We start from the raw sequence: 12383 nt of genomic DNA on the forward strand, positions 1-12383 counted from the left end.
CAGAGGAGAGACACACTGCTCCTGTTGTCAGATCTTGCCCAAACATCTGTGTGTGTTCAGGCTTCCTCAACCCCATCTGCTTCCTTTCCTGGATACATGGTGTACAGGTTTTTCGCCCTTGCTTGCTTGCTATGCGCCGGTGGTCCTTGGGCCTCCCCTTGGGGTCTGTGCTTGCTTGGCTGGGCCGGGTGTGCTGGTGGTGGGGCGGGCTGGGTGTGTGGGGCGGCGGGGGCTCCCCGGGGGGGGGGGGGGGGGGGGGGGGGTCCACCGCTGGGTGCTGGTAGGCAAACTGGTTAGTAGTCGCTCTATGTGTAGAGGGCTGCAAGGGAATTTTCCTGGCTACATAGTGTACAGGTTTTTTACTTTTGCCTGCTTGCGGCTCTGTCAGTATGTGAAGCGCATTGAGTTGCATCTTGTAAGAAATGCGCTATACAAATAACATTTGATTTGATTTGAGAGGGTGTTCTCCACAGCTGGAGACACCAGAGAGATCGAGGATCCTCCCAGAGAAAACAGACATGCTTCTTTTTCTGCAGGACTTCAGCTCTGCCTTCAACACCATCCTTCCAGACAGGCTAGTGACCAAACTACTAGACCTGGGACTATCACACTCTATATGTGCATGGATCAAGGACTTCCTGTCTGACCACCCCCAGAGGGTGCGGGTGGGCTCCCACACCTCCACAGCCCTCAGACTCAGCACTGGGTCCCCCCAGGGCTGCGTGCTAAGCCCCATCCTCTACAACCTCTACACCTACGACTTCACCCCCGTCCACCCCAGCAACTCCATCGTAAAGTTTGCAGACGACACCACCGTGGTGGGCTGCATCTCGGGGGGGGGCGAGGCGGCGTACAGGGATGAGGTGGAGCAGCTGGGCAAGCTGTGCAAGGTTAACAACCTGCTGCTGAACCAGTCAAAGACCCAGGAAATCATCGTGGACTTCAGGAGGAAAAAATCTGAGGTCCAGCCCCTGCTCGTCGATGGAGGGAGCGTGGAGAGAGTCTCAACCCTCCGATTCCTGGGGGTGCACATACAGGATGACCTGTCCTGGAAGATCAACACAGCAGCCATCATCAAGAAGGCACAACAGTGGCTCTACTTCCTGAGAGTCCTCAGGAAAGACCACATCGGACAGGAGATGCTTGTGACCTTCTACCGCTGCGCAGTGGAGAGCATCCTCACCTACTGCATCTGCGTGTGGTTCTCCAGCTGCACAGCCGCAGAGAGGAATGCGCTACAGAGAGTCGTGAGATCGGCCCAGAAGATCACCGGCGCCCCCCTCCCCTCTCTGGAAGAGCTGTACAACACACGCTGCCTCAGGAAGGCCTCCAAGATCTCCAGAGACCCATCCCACCCTGGGTACGAACACTTTGCTCGGCTGCCCTCGGACAGGCGGTTCAGGACCATGTTCGCAAGGACAAACAGACTGAAGCTCAGCTTCTACCCCAGGGCCATTCAGGCCCTGAACACAGCAAAGACCTAGGTTCTAGGCCCTGGACAATCTAGACAATTTGATGGCAGCTACTAGATTGAAATCAAGTGCAATACTGAAACACAACTGTGAACATTTCAAACCTGCAAACTGCGACACTTTAAATGAATGTGCAATAACACTATGTGCAATATGACAACCCTCGGGTACATAAGGTTCAGAGATAGGAAATGTTAGAATAGGTATAGCATAGCATAGAGTACAGCACAATGTTTTATTTGTATAGTATAGTATAGTGGATAGTGTACATAGCCTTTATTTATGTAAACCAGCTCTTTTCCCTTCTTGTTTTTAGTTTTTTTTTTCCTAGCACCAGGGGAGCCCCCCCTCCCAAATTTCGTTGTTTGGTACCTGTACTATATCAATGACAATAAAGACCATTCATTCATTCATTCAGAAGAAGAATTGTTGAGTTTCATTTTTAAGTTATATTAACTTGTTGTTTAAGTTAACACACTAGTTATATCCCTTTTAAAGGACCATTTAATTTATTTTCCATATTTTTAAATGTATTTTTATTTATGTTCAAATGCTATGTTCAGACTGTGTTCAGAGACTGGAAATAATAAAACAGTTGTATTGACACAGAAAACCTGTGTATGCCTGCTTTTTTACCACACAGGAATCAATAAGGGAATCGATAAAGAATCGAATTGATAAGCAGAATCAATAATGGAATTGGTATCAATACCATCTTATCAATTTGTATCCCTATCCACCCATTTAGAAATAGTGCACATCTCCACTAGATGGCAGAAAACTACCAGAAAAGGACCAGGCATCAACTGAGAAACACCATGGAAACATCACTTACATGTACATATAATAACAATAACAACAACAACAACAACAACAACAACAACAGAAAAACATGTTTGATAACTTAAGGAATGTAGCCGACATTTCGATGTACGATTTCAATGTAGGCCTACGATTCAGTATAACACAACAACCGCCCTAAACAGTTGCAAGCAGTTTCGTCAACCTTGTGCATGGGGCCATGTTAAAACTGTAGAGCCATAGGTCATTACAGACAGATTGTTAGTTGAACTGTTGAGCGATGAGAGATTACATGTATGAAGTAGATTGACTACACCATAATGATTTGACATGATGAAAGAGACCAGGCAGCTGATATAACAATAAACATTAGATTATTATTCTTGTTCTGATATACAGTAGGCTAGGCCCTACAGAAAAGGCCTGTCGATGTCTAGAGTTTTCAGAATTTCCCGATGACATCACAGTGAGTGATTGCATGAAGAAGTCTCTCGTGTAGTATGTCGATGGTGCTGTAATTTGGGAGATGTAACACTTCATAGCAGGTCTGGGCCTCTGGATAATATTCATCGGTGTCTGGCTGGGACAAGCGTACGATTATCAGTCGCAGTTTGGAATGGCGACCTCTCGGTACTCTGTCGGTTCCTGACAGAAATTCTAGCAAAACAAAGAATGTCAATACATTGATGAAGCATTTATGGAAATGTATGGTTATTCACAGTCACTCACTGAGGTATAATGGCCAGGGCCCTGAGGTTTTCCTGACCACATGACATGACCAGGAAAAACTACAGGACCGTAACAATTAGGTATAACACAAAATATCATGATAACATACAGCTAGATATCAGAGATAGAACAGTGTTCTCTCCACCATGGATCCAGTTCTATCTCTATTCACACTTACTTAGGAACCTTCTCTTGTGCTCCTCAGAGAACTCTGTGAAGACACTCCAGAAGTTCTGGATGACCTCATCTGTGTCACTATATCCTTGATATTCAGAATTCTGTTAAAACAACAATATAATCAAAACACATCTATCCATCAGTTATAGCAAAAAAAAGTACTCTATGCTAGGGCCAGGGGCCATTGGCAGTCATAATGTTAAAAGATGGAAGAACAGAACAGAAGATTTTTAAAATATATTTACAGTAGAGAAACTGTACAGGGGGGTAGAGATCTTAGGAGGGACAGTTAAGTTGTAGCCTGAAGAGAAGGGTCTTCAGTCTACAGCGGAAGATAGGTAGTGACTCTGCAATCATGACAGCAGTGGGAAGCTCATTCCACCAGCGGGGCGCCAGGACAGTGAAAAGTTGTGACAGAGTAGCGTGACTGCACTGCATCCATGTAGAGGCTGCGGTGCCAGTCGGCCAGCAGAGGTGGAAGAGCGGAGTGATCAGGCAGGTGTTTGGGGAATGACCATTGCTTGCAAGTAGGGAGGGGTTGATTCTTTTGTTGCCCGGTAGGCGAGCACCAGTGCCTTGAATCTGATGCAAGCTGCTACCGGGAGCCAGTGAAGGGTGTGAAGGAGGGGGGTGACATGGGAGAATTTGGGGAGATTGAACATCAGATGGGCGGCAGCATTCTGGATGAGTTGCAGAGGTCTGATGGCGGAGGCACGGAACCCGGCCAGGAGTGCATTGAAGTAGTCAAGGCGGGAGATCACAAGTGTCTGGACCAAGAGTTGTGCTGCTTCTCTGGTGAGGAATGGACATATCCTTCTGATGTTAGAGGAAGAATCTGCAGGAGTGTGCTGTCGCTGTAATGTTCAGTTGTCACGGATCACCCAAAGGTTCTTGGCTGTCTGGGAGGAGGTCATCGTAGCGTTGTCTACTGTGATAGAGATGTCTTGGAGAAGGCAAGCTTTCCCAGGGAGGAAGAGCCAAAGAACCAATGTTGCTGAATTATCATTGTCTCCTTCTCATAGATATACAAATAATAGACTGATTGCATTGTTGCTCCATTCCACAGTAAGGAGGATAGATTATTATCAGCACTAGTGGTGCAAGACTAGACTGGATGTGTCCCAACTCCCAACAGTCCTCTATTCCTCGCTTCCTTCTGAAAACACATTGAAGATCTAAGAGTCCTTCCCTCAGCATCCTCTTACAATACGCTTTGAGAAGGAAGCAAAGAGAGGAATAGAATAAAGGATGCAAGGAATAGAATAAAGACAATTGGGACACTGCCCTTGACGATCACCTCTCTCAGCTCCTCCCATCGGTAGCTGTCGTCTCCATGCAGAAGGGTCATCAGCTCCTCAGGTAGATACATCCTCCACGCTTGTAATGGACAGCCCTGAAGGAAGCCTGTCCTGAAGTCCTCAAACTGACTCCTGACAGCCTTGTTGAACACAAAGTCAACGTACAAGTCCACATATTTCTGCCTGTGAACAACAGAAGACGTGTTTACAGTATACATAAACGCTGCCTGTGTAGTAACCTAAGCATTATCTTGTTAATTCCAAACATTTCTACCATCACCTACCTGTTGACCTTGGTTACTGGGACCTCCCCTCCATTTGGAATCAGTGTCTGACCCTTCACCTTAGAAAGAAAATACATATTTTTACTATATCTGTCTGCTGTGGCTGTCTGAGTGCGTAAAACTACTGTGTACATGTAAGCATCAACTCTTACTGTGAAATCCAAATACAGCTCTTCTACAACCTCCTCTTCTTCCTTCAGCAGTTCTTGTAAGCCCCTGATTTAGAAAAAACAAATACATTGACTCGGGATGGGGGGCTAGCGGAGAATTTTTTATTGGCGGGCTCGAACACTTTCTGCAACAGTGCGAACAGTGCTGAAAAATGTGCTAAAAAGAAGGCGCTACAAATACTTTTGCTTATTTATGAAACTGTGGCGGGACACATCTGAGATTAATGGTAGGGCATCTTTCTAAAGCAACAAAGAGCAGTTGAAGAGAAAATAATTGTACCTTGCTTCAATTGGAGACAGCTCTTTCAGGTCATCCAATGTTGGATTCAAACCCAGGAGCTTCTTGAACAGGGCCAGAGGGAAGCAGACGTCCAGCAAACACTGGTTATACAGTGCCATCCCACAGAGCACTCCGAGCCAGTAGAAATCATCAGTCATATTGTAGTCCTTTGGATAGGGCACACGAATCAATGAAAAAAAAGCCAGTCAATATTTTCAGTATATAATTGTGGATATTTCTGTTGGTTCAAATGCTTTTAAATGTTGAGAAAAATGAGGGACTAGCGTTCATACAGAACCTACATTTGTAGATCTACATGTGAACCAGGCCAGACCAGAGTCCTCGTTAACATCCAGTATCTTTGTTTCTGATGTGAGTTCCTTCGCAAGGAGGGTGAAAAACTCCAATGACACACCGCCGTCATCCATACCATCTTCCAATTTGAACTTCACCTGGACATAGAAACAGGAGAGAGCATTTGAGTGGCTGAAACAAAAGAAATACACACAACAACAACAACAATATTTGATTTACCCAATCAGGATGCTTGTTCCTCTTTTCTTCTTCTGTGGTTTTACAATTGCCCTCCTCTCATCATATTCCACATATTACAACACTCCATGTTTTCTTTTACCCTCCTTCTCTACCTCCTCCTCTACTACCTCCTTCTCTACCTCATCCTCATCCTCGCACCTGTTTCTCTCACTTCTCGTCCTCCTGTCTCCTCTTCCTCCCACATTCCTTGCCCTGTTCTCCTTCTCATTATCTCCAGCACAATTACAAAAACATGTGACAGATTGTCTACGTTCTACTTTGGGGGTACTTTTTTACTTTTTTAAAAATTATTATTATTACTTCTTAATAAATTCAGTCGTTTTCAAAAACTACAGCCACACACCCCCTGGATGGAAACTCATAGTTTCTGATTTATTTTGTTTACCCATGATTACATCATCGGGGATAATTTCCGTAGGACCTTTTCTCATATCTCTTTGACTGCAGAACATAGACAAGTACTGTTTCCACATATGTAGACACTGGTATGGTGCTGGAGATAATGAATATGTTGTTATTGTGAAGTGCCCCTTTAAAACAGGAATAACACATCTAACTAATGTTAACCTCTTCTCTCGCTAAGTATGTCCTGAGAGATAAAACAAATGTAGATTTTACAGATTGCCTCCAACCAGATCTTAGGTCTTGCTGCTTAATTTACATAATTCAAAAAGGAGAACACAAACCTTTAAAGGCATCATTGGGGAGCAAATGTTTACTCGTAGCCAATGAAAGGTATCACTCAGTACTGCCGTTCGACCCACTTCTAGTGTATTGTGAAAAAACACACCGAAGCTCTCCAGCAGGTAAACAGACTGAGATAAAGACATCACAACTTTGGTTTATGTTACTGTAATTAAGCCAAACTAATACATCAAAACTGCTCAGTGCAAAACTTTACCCCGTGCTGAAAAGGTGAAACGGTATTAGTTTGACAAAGGTTTCAATCATCATTAAGAGGTATCGGTATTAGATTCTTTGAATCTTGAATGTTAATCTGTTGACACAAACTATTATACATAATCAATAAATTGGTGTGAAAATTACAAATGATACGTCGTCATTAACTATTAATGGAATTTGTGGTATCAATTCAATTGCTTACTTTGAATCTACTAAGTGTTGCCCTCCACAGTGCACATTTGTCCTCTGTGTCTAAGGTACAGGGATACTCCATCAGCAGAGATAGGGTGGCCTTAGACATGGCAGATACAATGAAATATGTTAGGGAGCCATGATACTACAGGACTAAGACACATACACTATTTGTGATTGAAAGACAAAGTATATACCTGACAAAGATCTTTTGCGATCAACATCTGCTCAGCAATCTGGACCTTGTCATTGCATTCATACCACATCAACATCCAACGGTTACGATCTAATCTTTGTATCTAAGTTTGGAGAGAGGTGGAAATGCTGTTAAGAAAGTATATGAAAGTATATACCTGACAAAGACCTTTTGCGGCCAACATCCTGTCCTCTGCACGCCAGACCGTTGCATTGTATTCATAACAAAAACGCAACATATAATCTCAGCATCTAAATGTTGGATCTAAGTTTGGAGAGAGGTGGAAATGCTTAGTGAGCTGATATCAGGCTGTGTAATGCAGGACCACAATTCAAAACATGATTTGTTTTTACAACAAAACATATGAAATACACATGTACTACACATTTCATAATTGAAGTAAGGACCTGAGAAATGCTTAACCTGTTGACCTCACATTATCAACATATCATTCAAAGTTTCTCCTCGGCGGCACTGCATGTGCCTCGATCCACACTCTAGACAATTAGCAACAGATTTGTTGCTACTTTTACTTAACATGTGCTCATATTGGATTCTCTCTCAATTAAAGATAGCTTGACATGCATATTATCTAAGATATTAAGATATTAATATTAAGTATTGTGAGTATTACAGGTCTACAACTTCATGTATTTCAGTCATGTATTTGTAGGGAGTGATTGAGTGATTAGACTTGTTAGCAGCCCCGTTGTATATGTTGTGTCTATTGTTTGACTACACTTATGAGCTGACTATGGACTGACTAACAAGTTCAAGAATAAAACAAATCCTCAGGTCTGTATTGATGTACTCACAGTCTGAAAGAGAGAATTGACTTTTTTAAGATGGAAAGTGTTGACTGCAATTCCTCTGGGTCTTTTACTGTTGACCTGCAGTGAAGAAAGGTTGTTAGGTCAGTATTAGGTCAGTAGTGGTCTGAAGTCAGTATTTCATGAGACCAGGTCAATGTTCTATGATCAACACTCACCACATAAAGCTTTTGTAGAGCCCCCAGAGTAATCTTCAGTGATTGTTTATGATCGTCATAATTCACTATTGTCTTGTGAAGGTACTGCACTGACACAGAATGGAGAACTTTTACCACTGCTCGGAAGAAGGAATACGGCAGTCTCGACCACAGACCCTCTGTAGATGTAACGCAGGGTTTTACTGATATGAGAGCCATATAACAAGAGGAAAAGACAAGAGAGTAGAGGAGGGGAAATTGATGATGGTATTATTACCGAGGACCTGTAGCTTGTCAGGGTGCAGTCTGAGGATGGCGGCAGTGAAGGCTTTGGCGAGGTCTGTACCACGGTTGAGTTTGACCAGGACCCGCAGGAGCTCCGGGATGACCAGGTAGACCCTCAGGCCCTCCACCCCGATGGGCTCCTCATCCAGGGAGGGAAGCAGCATACGTTGGACGACCGCTTCAACCTAGCACCATGAGAGGGGAGTAGTATAGGTTAGTAGGCTACTTACTCAAAGGTCTTTGAACATGGAAAGGTCAAATAGTTGCAGAGGTATGTAAGATGGCAGTATAGAATAAAACGACATTGTCCATCTCTGGGGTGGAAATGTGCCTTTGGTATTTGATGTGTATTCAGAAAGGCCTGGTAGAGGAATACCTCAGTCAGTATCATGTCCTTTCTCGCCAGCTTCTGGAAGGCGAGACGAGCGAGAGACAAATCCAGGCCAGAACGCTTCAGTGAGGTTTGGTAATGTTTGTCCTGACTAGTGATGAAACCAAGAGAAGGAATACTGAATATACACATAGATTATTTACGTTATGGAGAAATGTTTCTCGGGATGTAGTGTGGTTTTACCTTTTGTCAAGGAAACTGCCATTTAGACATGACGCGGAGGAAAATATCTCTGTGATTTCCCTGCAAATTAAAGTTTGAAGATTATTATTATTATTATTATTATTGCTGCTCAGTAAACAGACACACTGAAGGTTAGTAACCTTTGAAGTTTTCTGCAGTTGTTTTGTACACTGGTTGGTGAAAGTGTTGCCATGTCTGATCAAACAACCACATACCTTATCAATGTTACTTACCTCTTAATCTTCCTCCATGATTTAGAATCATATTCTGAGATCCATTTGTCAATGGTTTCATCATCTAATGATTGTGTCACTTTGCTAAGACTTGAACAAGGGTTATTAAACCCTTTTTCAGAATCCTGTAATGACAATTGTGAACAAACACCTTATTAAAGCAATATACATTTCTCTAGGACTTAATAAAGAAAAGCTTAAATGTACCAATACCTGAGCTAATGAGCACAGTGCGAAGGAATGATGTCCTCCAGCGAGGATTTTCTCAATGTTCTGATCTTCTATGTGGTCTGACAGGTTGATCAAACATTAGACATTATTACATTTGTTACCTTTCCCGAATCTGCCTCCTGATCTTTAGTCGGGACGGCTCAGGGGAGCTTTCTTTTCACATTAACACTCTATTTCCCCCAACATATTGTATAAACACTTCCAGTTAGCATGTCAAGTTTCAGAAAGACTTAAACTGAACTGTTACCCTGTAGTTGTTGAACTGGCAGAGGAACCGCCTGATCTATCTTCACTCCATTTCCCAGCTGCCCTTGCTCTCCACGGCCAAATGAGTAGATCTTTTTGGAGTTCACCAGTGCTAATGTGTGATGTCTGACGTGACAATTTTAAGAAATTAGGCTATAGCAATACAATTCAATAATCATATGCTAAGATCTAAATAGCTAAACAGCAGTACTGTTTTCATTTACACTAATGTTTCTGACACAATACGGCGTGATTGTGAGAAGCAAGTGTGGGCCTACCTTCCGCAGGCTATCTGGGTCACCTTTGACCCCCAGAGTTCCGCCACCAGTCGGGGTCGTAGTTCGTCTCTGAGAGAGTTGTGGCCAAGCTGACCATAACATCCTGAGCCAAATGTAAACACTACACCTCCCTAGAAAAGCAGACAATTGAGACAGTTATCTACCATAGTAGTGTCTCTCTTCTTACTATTGATGTCACTGTATCTATCATCTATGAAGTGAGTCATAAACTACTATAGCCTAGAGATATGCTATGAATATGTATTGGGGGGGCGTTTGCTATGACTTAAATAAAGAATACAGAAGTGCGATGGAAGCTATTGTTGAGTCAGATAAGTCTCACCTTTGTCAGAACGGCAGTATGGCCCTCCCCACAGGAAATGACAACAGTCTTCTTCAGATTCAGACAATCAACAGGAGCTGGGACATGTCTGTCTATAGGAAATGGATTTAGAATGTATTGATAATAATATAAATATTATTGTCAATACACAATATTGACTTGGGGGTGAATGGGTAAGTTTACTGAGATCTTTAGCACCAAGGTCATCTTTGCATCGATTGCCTAAAATTGACTTATTGCTCCAAAGCTTTCGGGAAACCCTAGAACAGATCATGCTTCCAGCAACCCCATACAACTGATAAAGTGAGTCACTAATCTGCGTGTGTGTTCTCTACCTGTTATGTCCCCTAGCCCCAGCTGACCGGCGCTGTTCTTTCCCCAGCTGAACACGGCTCCGGAGAGGGACAGGGCGAAGCTGTGGTCCCCCCCAGCAGTGATCTGAGCCAAGGGGATCGCAGAGAGGGACTTGAGGAGCTGGGGGGTCAGGGTGCTGGGCTTGCCCTTCCCCAAACCCAGCTGACCGCTCGAGTTCTGGCCCCACGTGAACACATGACCATCTGAACAGAAAATCAAAGGTACAAGAAAATGAAAATGCACAGGACACTTTTATATGCATTGTTAGTTTATATCGGCAGGTGATACATTTTTATAGTTGATAATATGATTATAATATGCTATATGCTATAATATGATTGTAACCTGATGTCAGTGGTTATTTACCTTGGGTTAGTGCTATTGAATGCTGGTCTCCACACGCCACCTGAGTTACCCTTCCTTTCTGTAAGTTATCTATGGGTCTGAGACAATAACACAGCAATAACAAGGAATATATTAACATTAAGCATGAACATTATGTGCTAATACTATTGGCAATTGTAACATCACACAAATTATGTAAAAAACCCACCTGGGAACATTGGATTTGTTGAGAGAGTGAACTCTGCCTTCTTCTGACAGTAGAACAACATAAGAATCCCCGCAACTCGCAGTCTGTATCCGCTGCTTACAGTCCACATTCTCTGCGTACATAACATGCACATTGAGGCAAGGGGGGTATTCCGTATACGTTGATAAAGGAAAATCTATGCTTATTCTTGATAAGCCTAGATTTTCCTTTAGCGACAATGATGGAATACCCCCCAGGTAAGGATTGGGGGATAATCGGTGACTTAATACAATTAATAATAATAAAATCGTCAACACGCTCTGTGCACATGAACTGCGTATAATTATTAGTTCAAGAAATGTTTTGCTAATAAATTGAAGAGAAAAAAAAACATGTGAAAGGAGCTTACTCAGTCGTCCTGTTCTCTTGATGCCTTGGTCCTCTTGCATCCGAGCGACGGACACTTTCCCATCATTTCTGATAAACGTGACTACTGAGTTACCGGCGCACAGACCCCTGAGTTGAGATGTCAAGCGTGTGAAATGAACGCTGTCAGTGTCCGTCTTATCTAAACCATTTGGTTTTACTAAACCAAAGCCATAACGCGTGTTCTCACCCCATGAAAACATTGATCTCTCTTAAAGTGCAGACTCTCAACGTTAGGGTAAGGGTATTCACATCCAAATTGAAGGAAAGGTTTAGGAATTACAGCTCTTTAAGCGGATCCAACTACTCGGTGAAACTGAGAACAGGACCACTGACTGTTCGCGTAACACCCTCTAAATGCCAACCAAGCCAGAAACGAAAACGAAACTAAACTCTTTTGTTTTTGGCCGAATAGAAACTATGAATTCTCATTCATCTATTTCCCTGTCTGCTGTGTTAGTCATATTTTTTTATTTTATTTTTGAAAAAAGATTCCATATTCTGGAACATACAATAAGTTCCAAATGACACTGCAACGTCTTATTTTGGTAGTAAGAAAAGTACAAGTAAAACAAACTAAACGTGTTGGTGGAAAAAAATAATTGTACATCACCAAATCATTGAAAACAAAATACCTGGGTGGGTTCCCTGGGAACACAATAGAAAACAAATGACCGCTACTACTATTAATAGCTTCCCATAAAGTATTTTACTTTCTAAATGAAATACAAGTGATTGATCCAACATGTGTTTCCATTCCAAAACACTTGTGATTTATCTTGCTATCCTAAATCCACGTTGAAAGAGTCCATGGAGACCCTTTTTTTACATGGAGATCTACCAGGTGCCTCTGGCTA

At 42.8% G+C, this 12383-nt stretch overlaps 1 protein-coding gene across 1 annotated transcript; it reads right to left on the bottom strand.

The window, feature by feature from the left end:
* Window positions 1-3166: 3166 nt before the first annotated feature.
* Window positions 3167-11721, bottom strand: LOC308160711 (putative E3 ubiquitin-protein ligase HERC3; the record flags this gene model as incomplete). The annotated part of the gene is made up of 16 exons (XM_080534653.1): window positions 3167-3280; window positions 4477-4660; window positions 5212-5378; window positions 5514-5663; window positions 8160-8203; window positions 8302-8494; window positions 8686-8791; window positions 8884-8943; window positions 9117-9241; window positions 9330-9406; window positions 9595-9719; window positions 9872-10002; window positions 10215-10306; window positions 10550-10771; window positions 10935-11011; window positions 11717-11721. 16 exons carry the CDS (start codon window positions 11719-11721, stop codon window positions 3167-3169), a joined length of 1872 nt encoding a protein of 623 aa, XP_080390779.1.
* Between the last annotated feature and the right edge of the window lie 662 nt (window positions 11722-12383).

The sequence above is a fragment of the Nansenia antarctica genome (assembly GCF_963989245.1).
Source record: "Nansenia antarctica genome assembly, chromosome: 6".
In the NCBI taxonomy this organism is placed as follows: Eukaryota; Metazoa; Chordata; class Actinopteri; order Argentiniformes; family Microstomatidae; genus Nansenia; species Nansenia antarctica.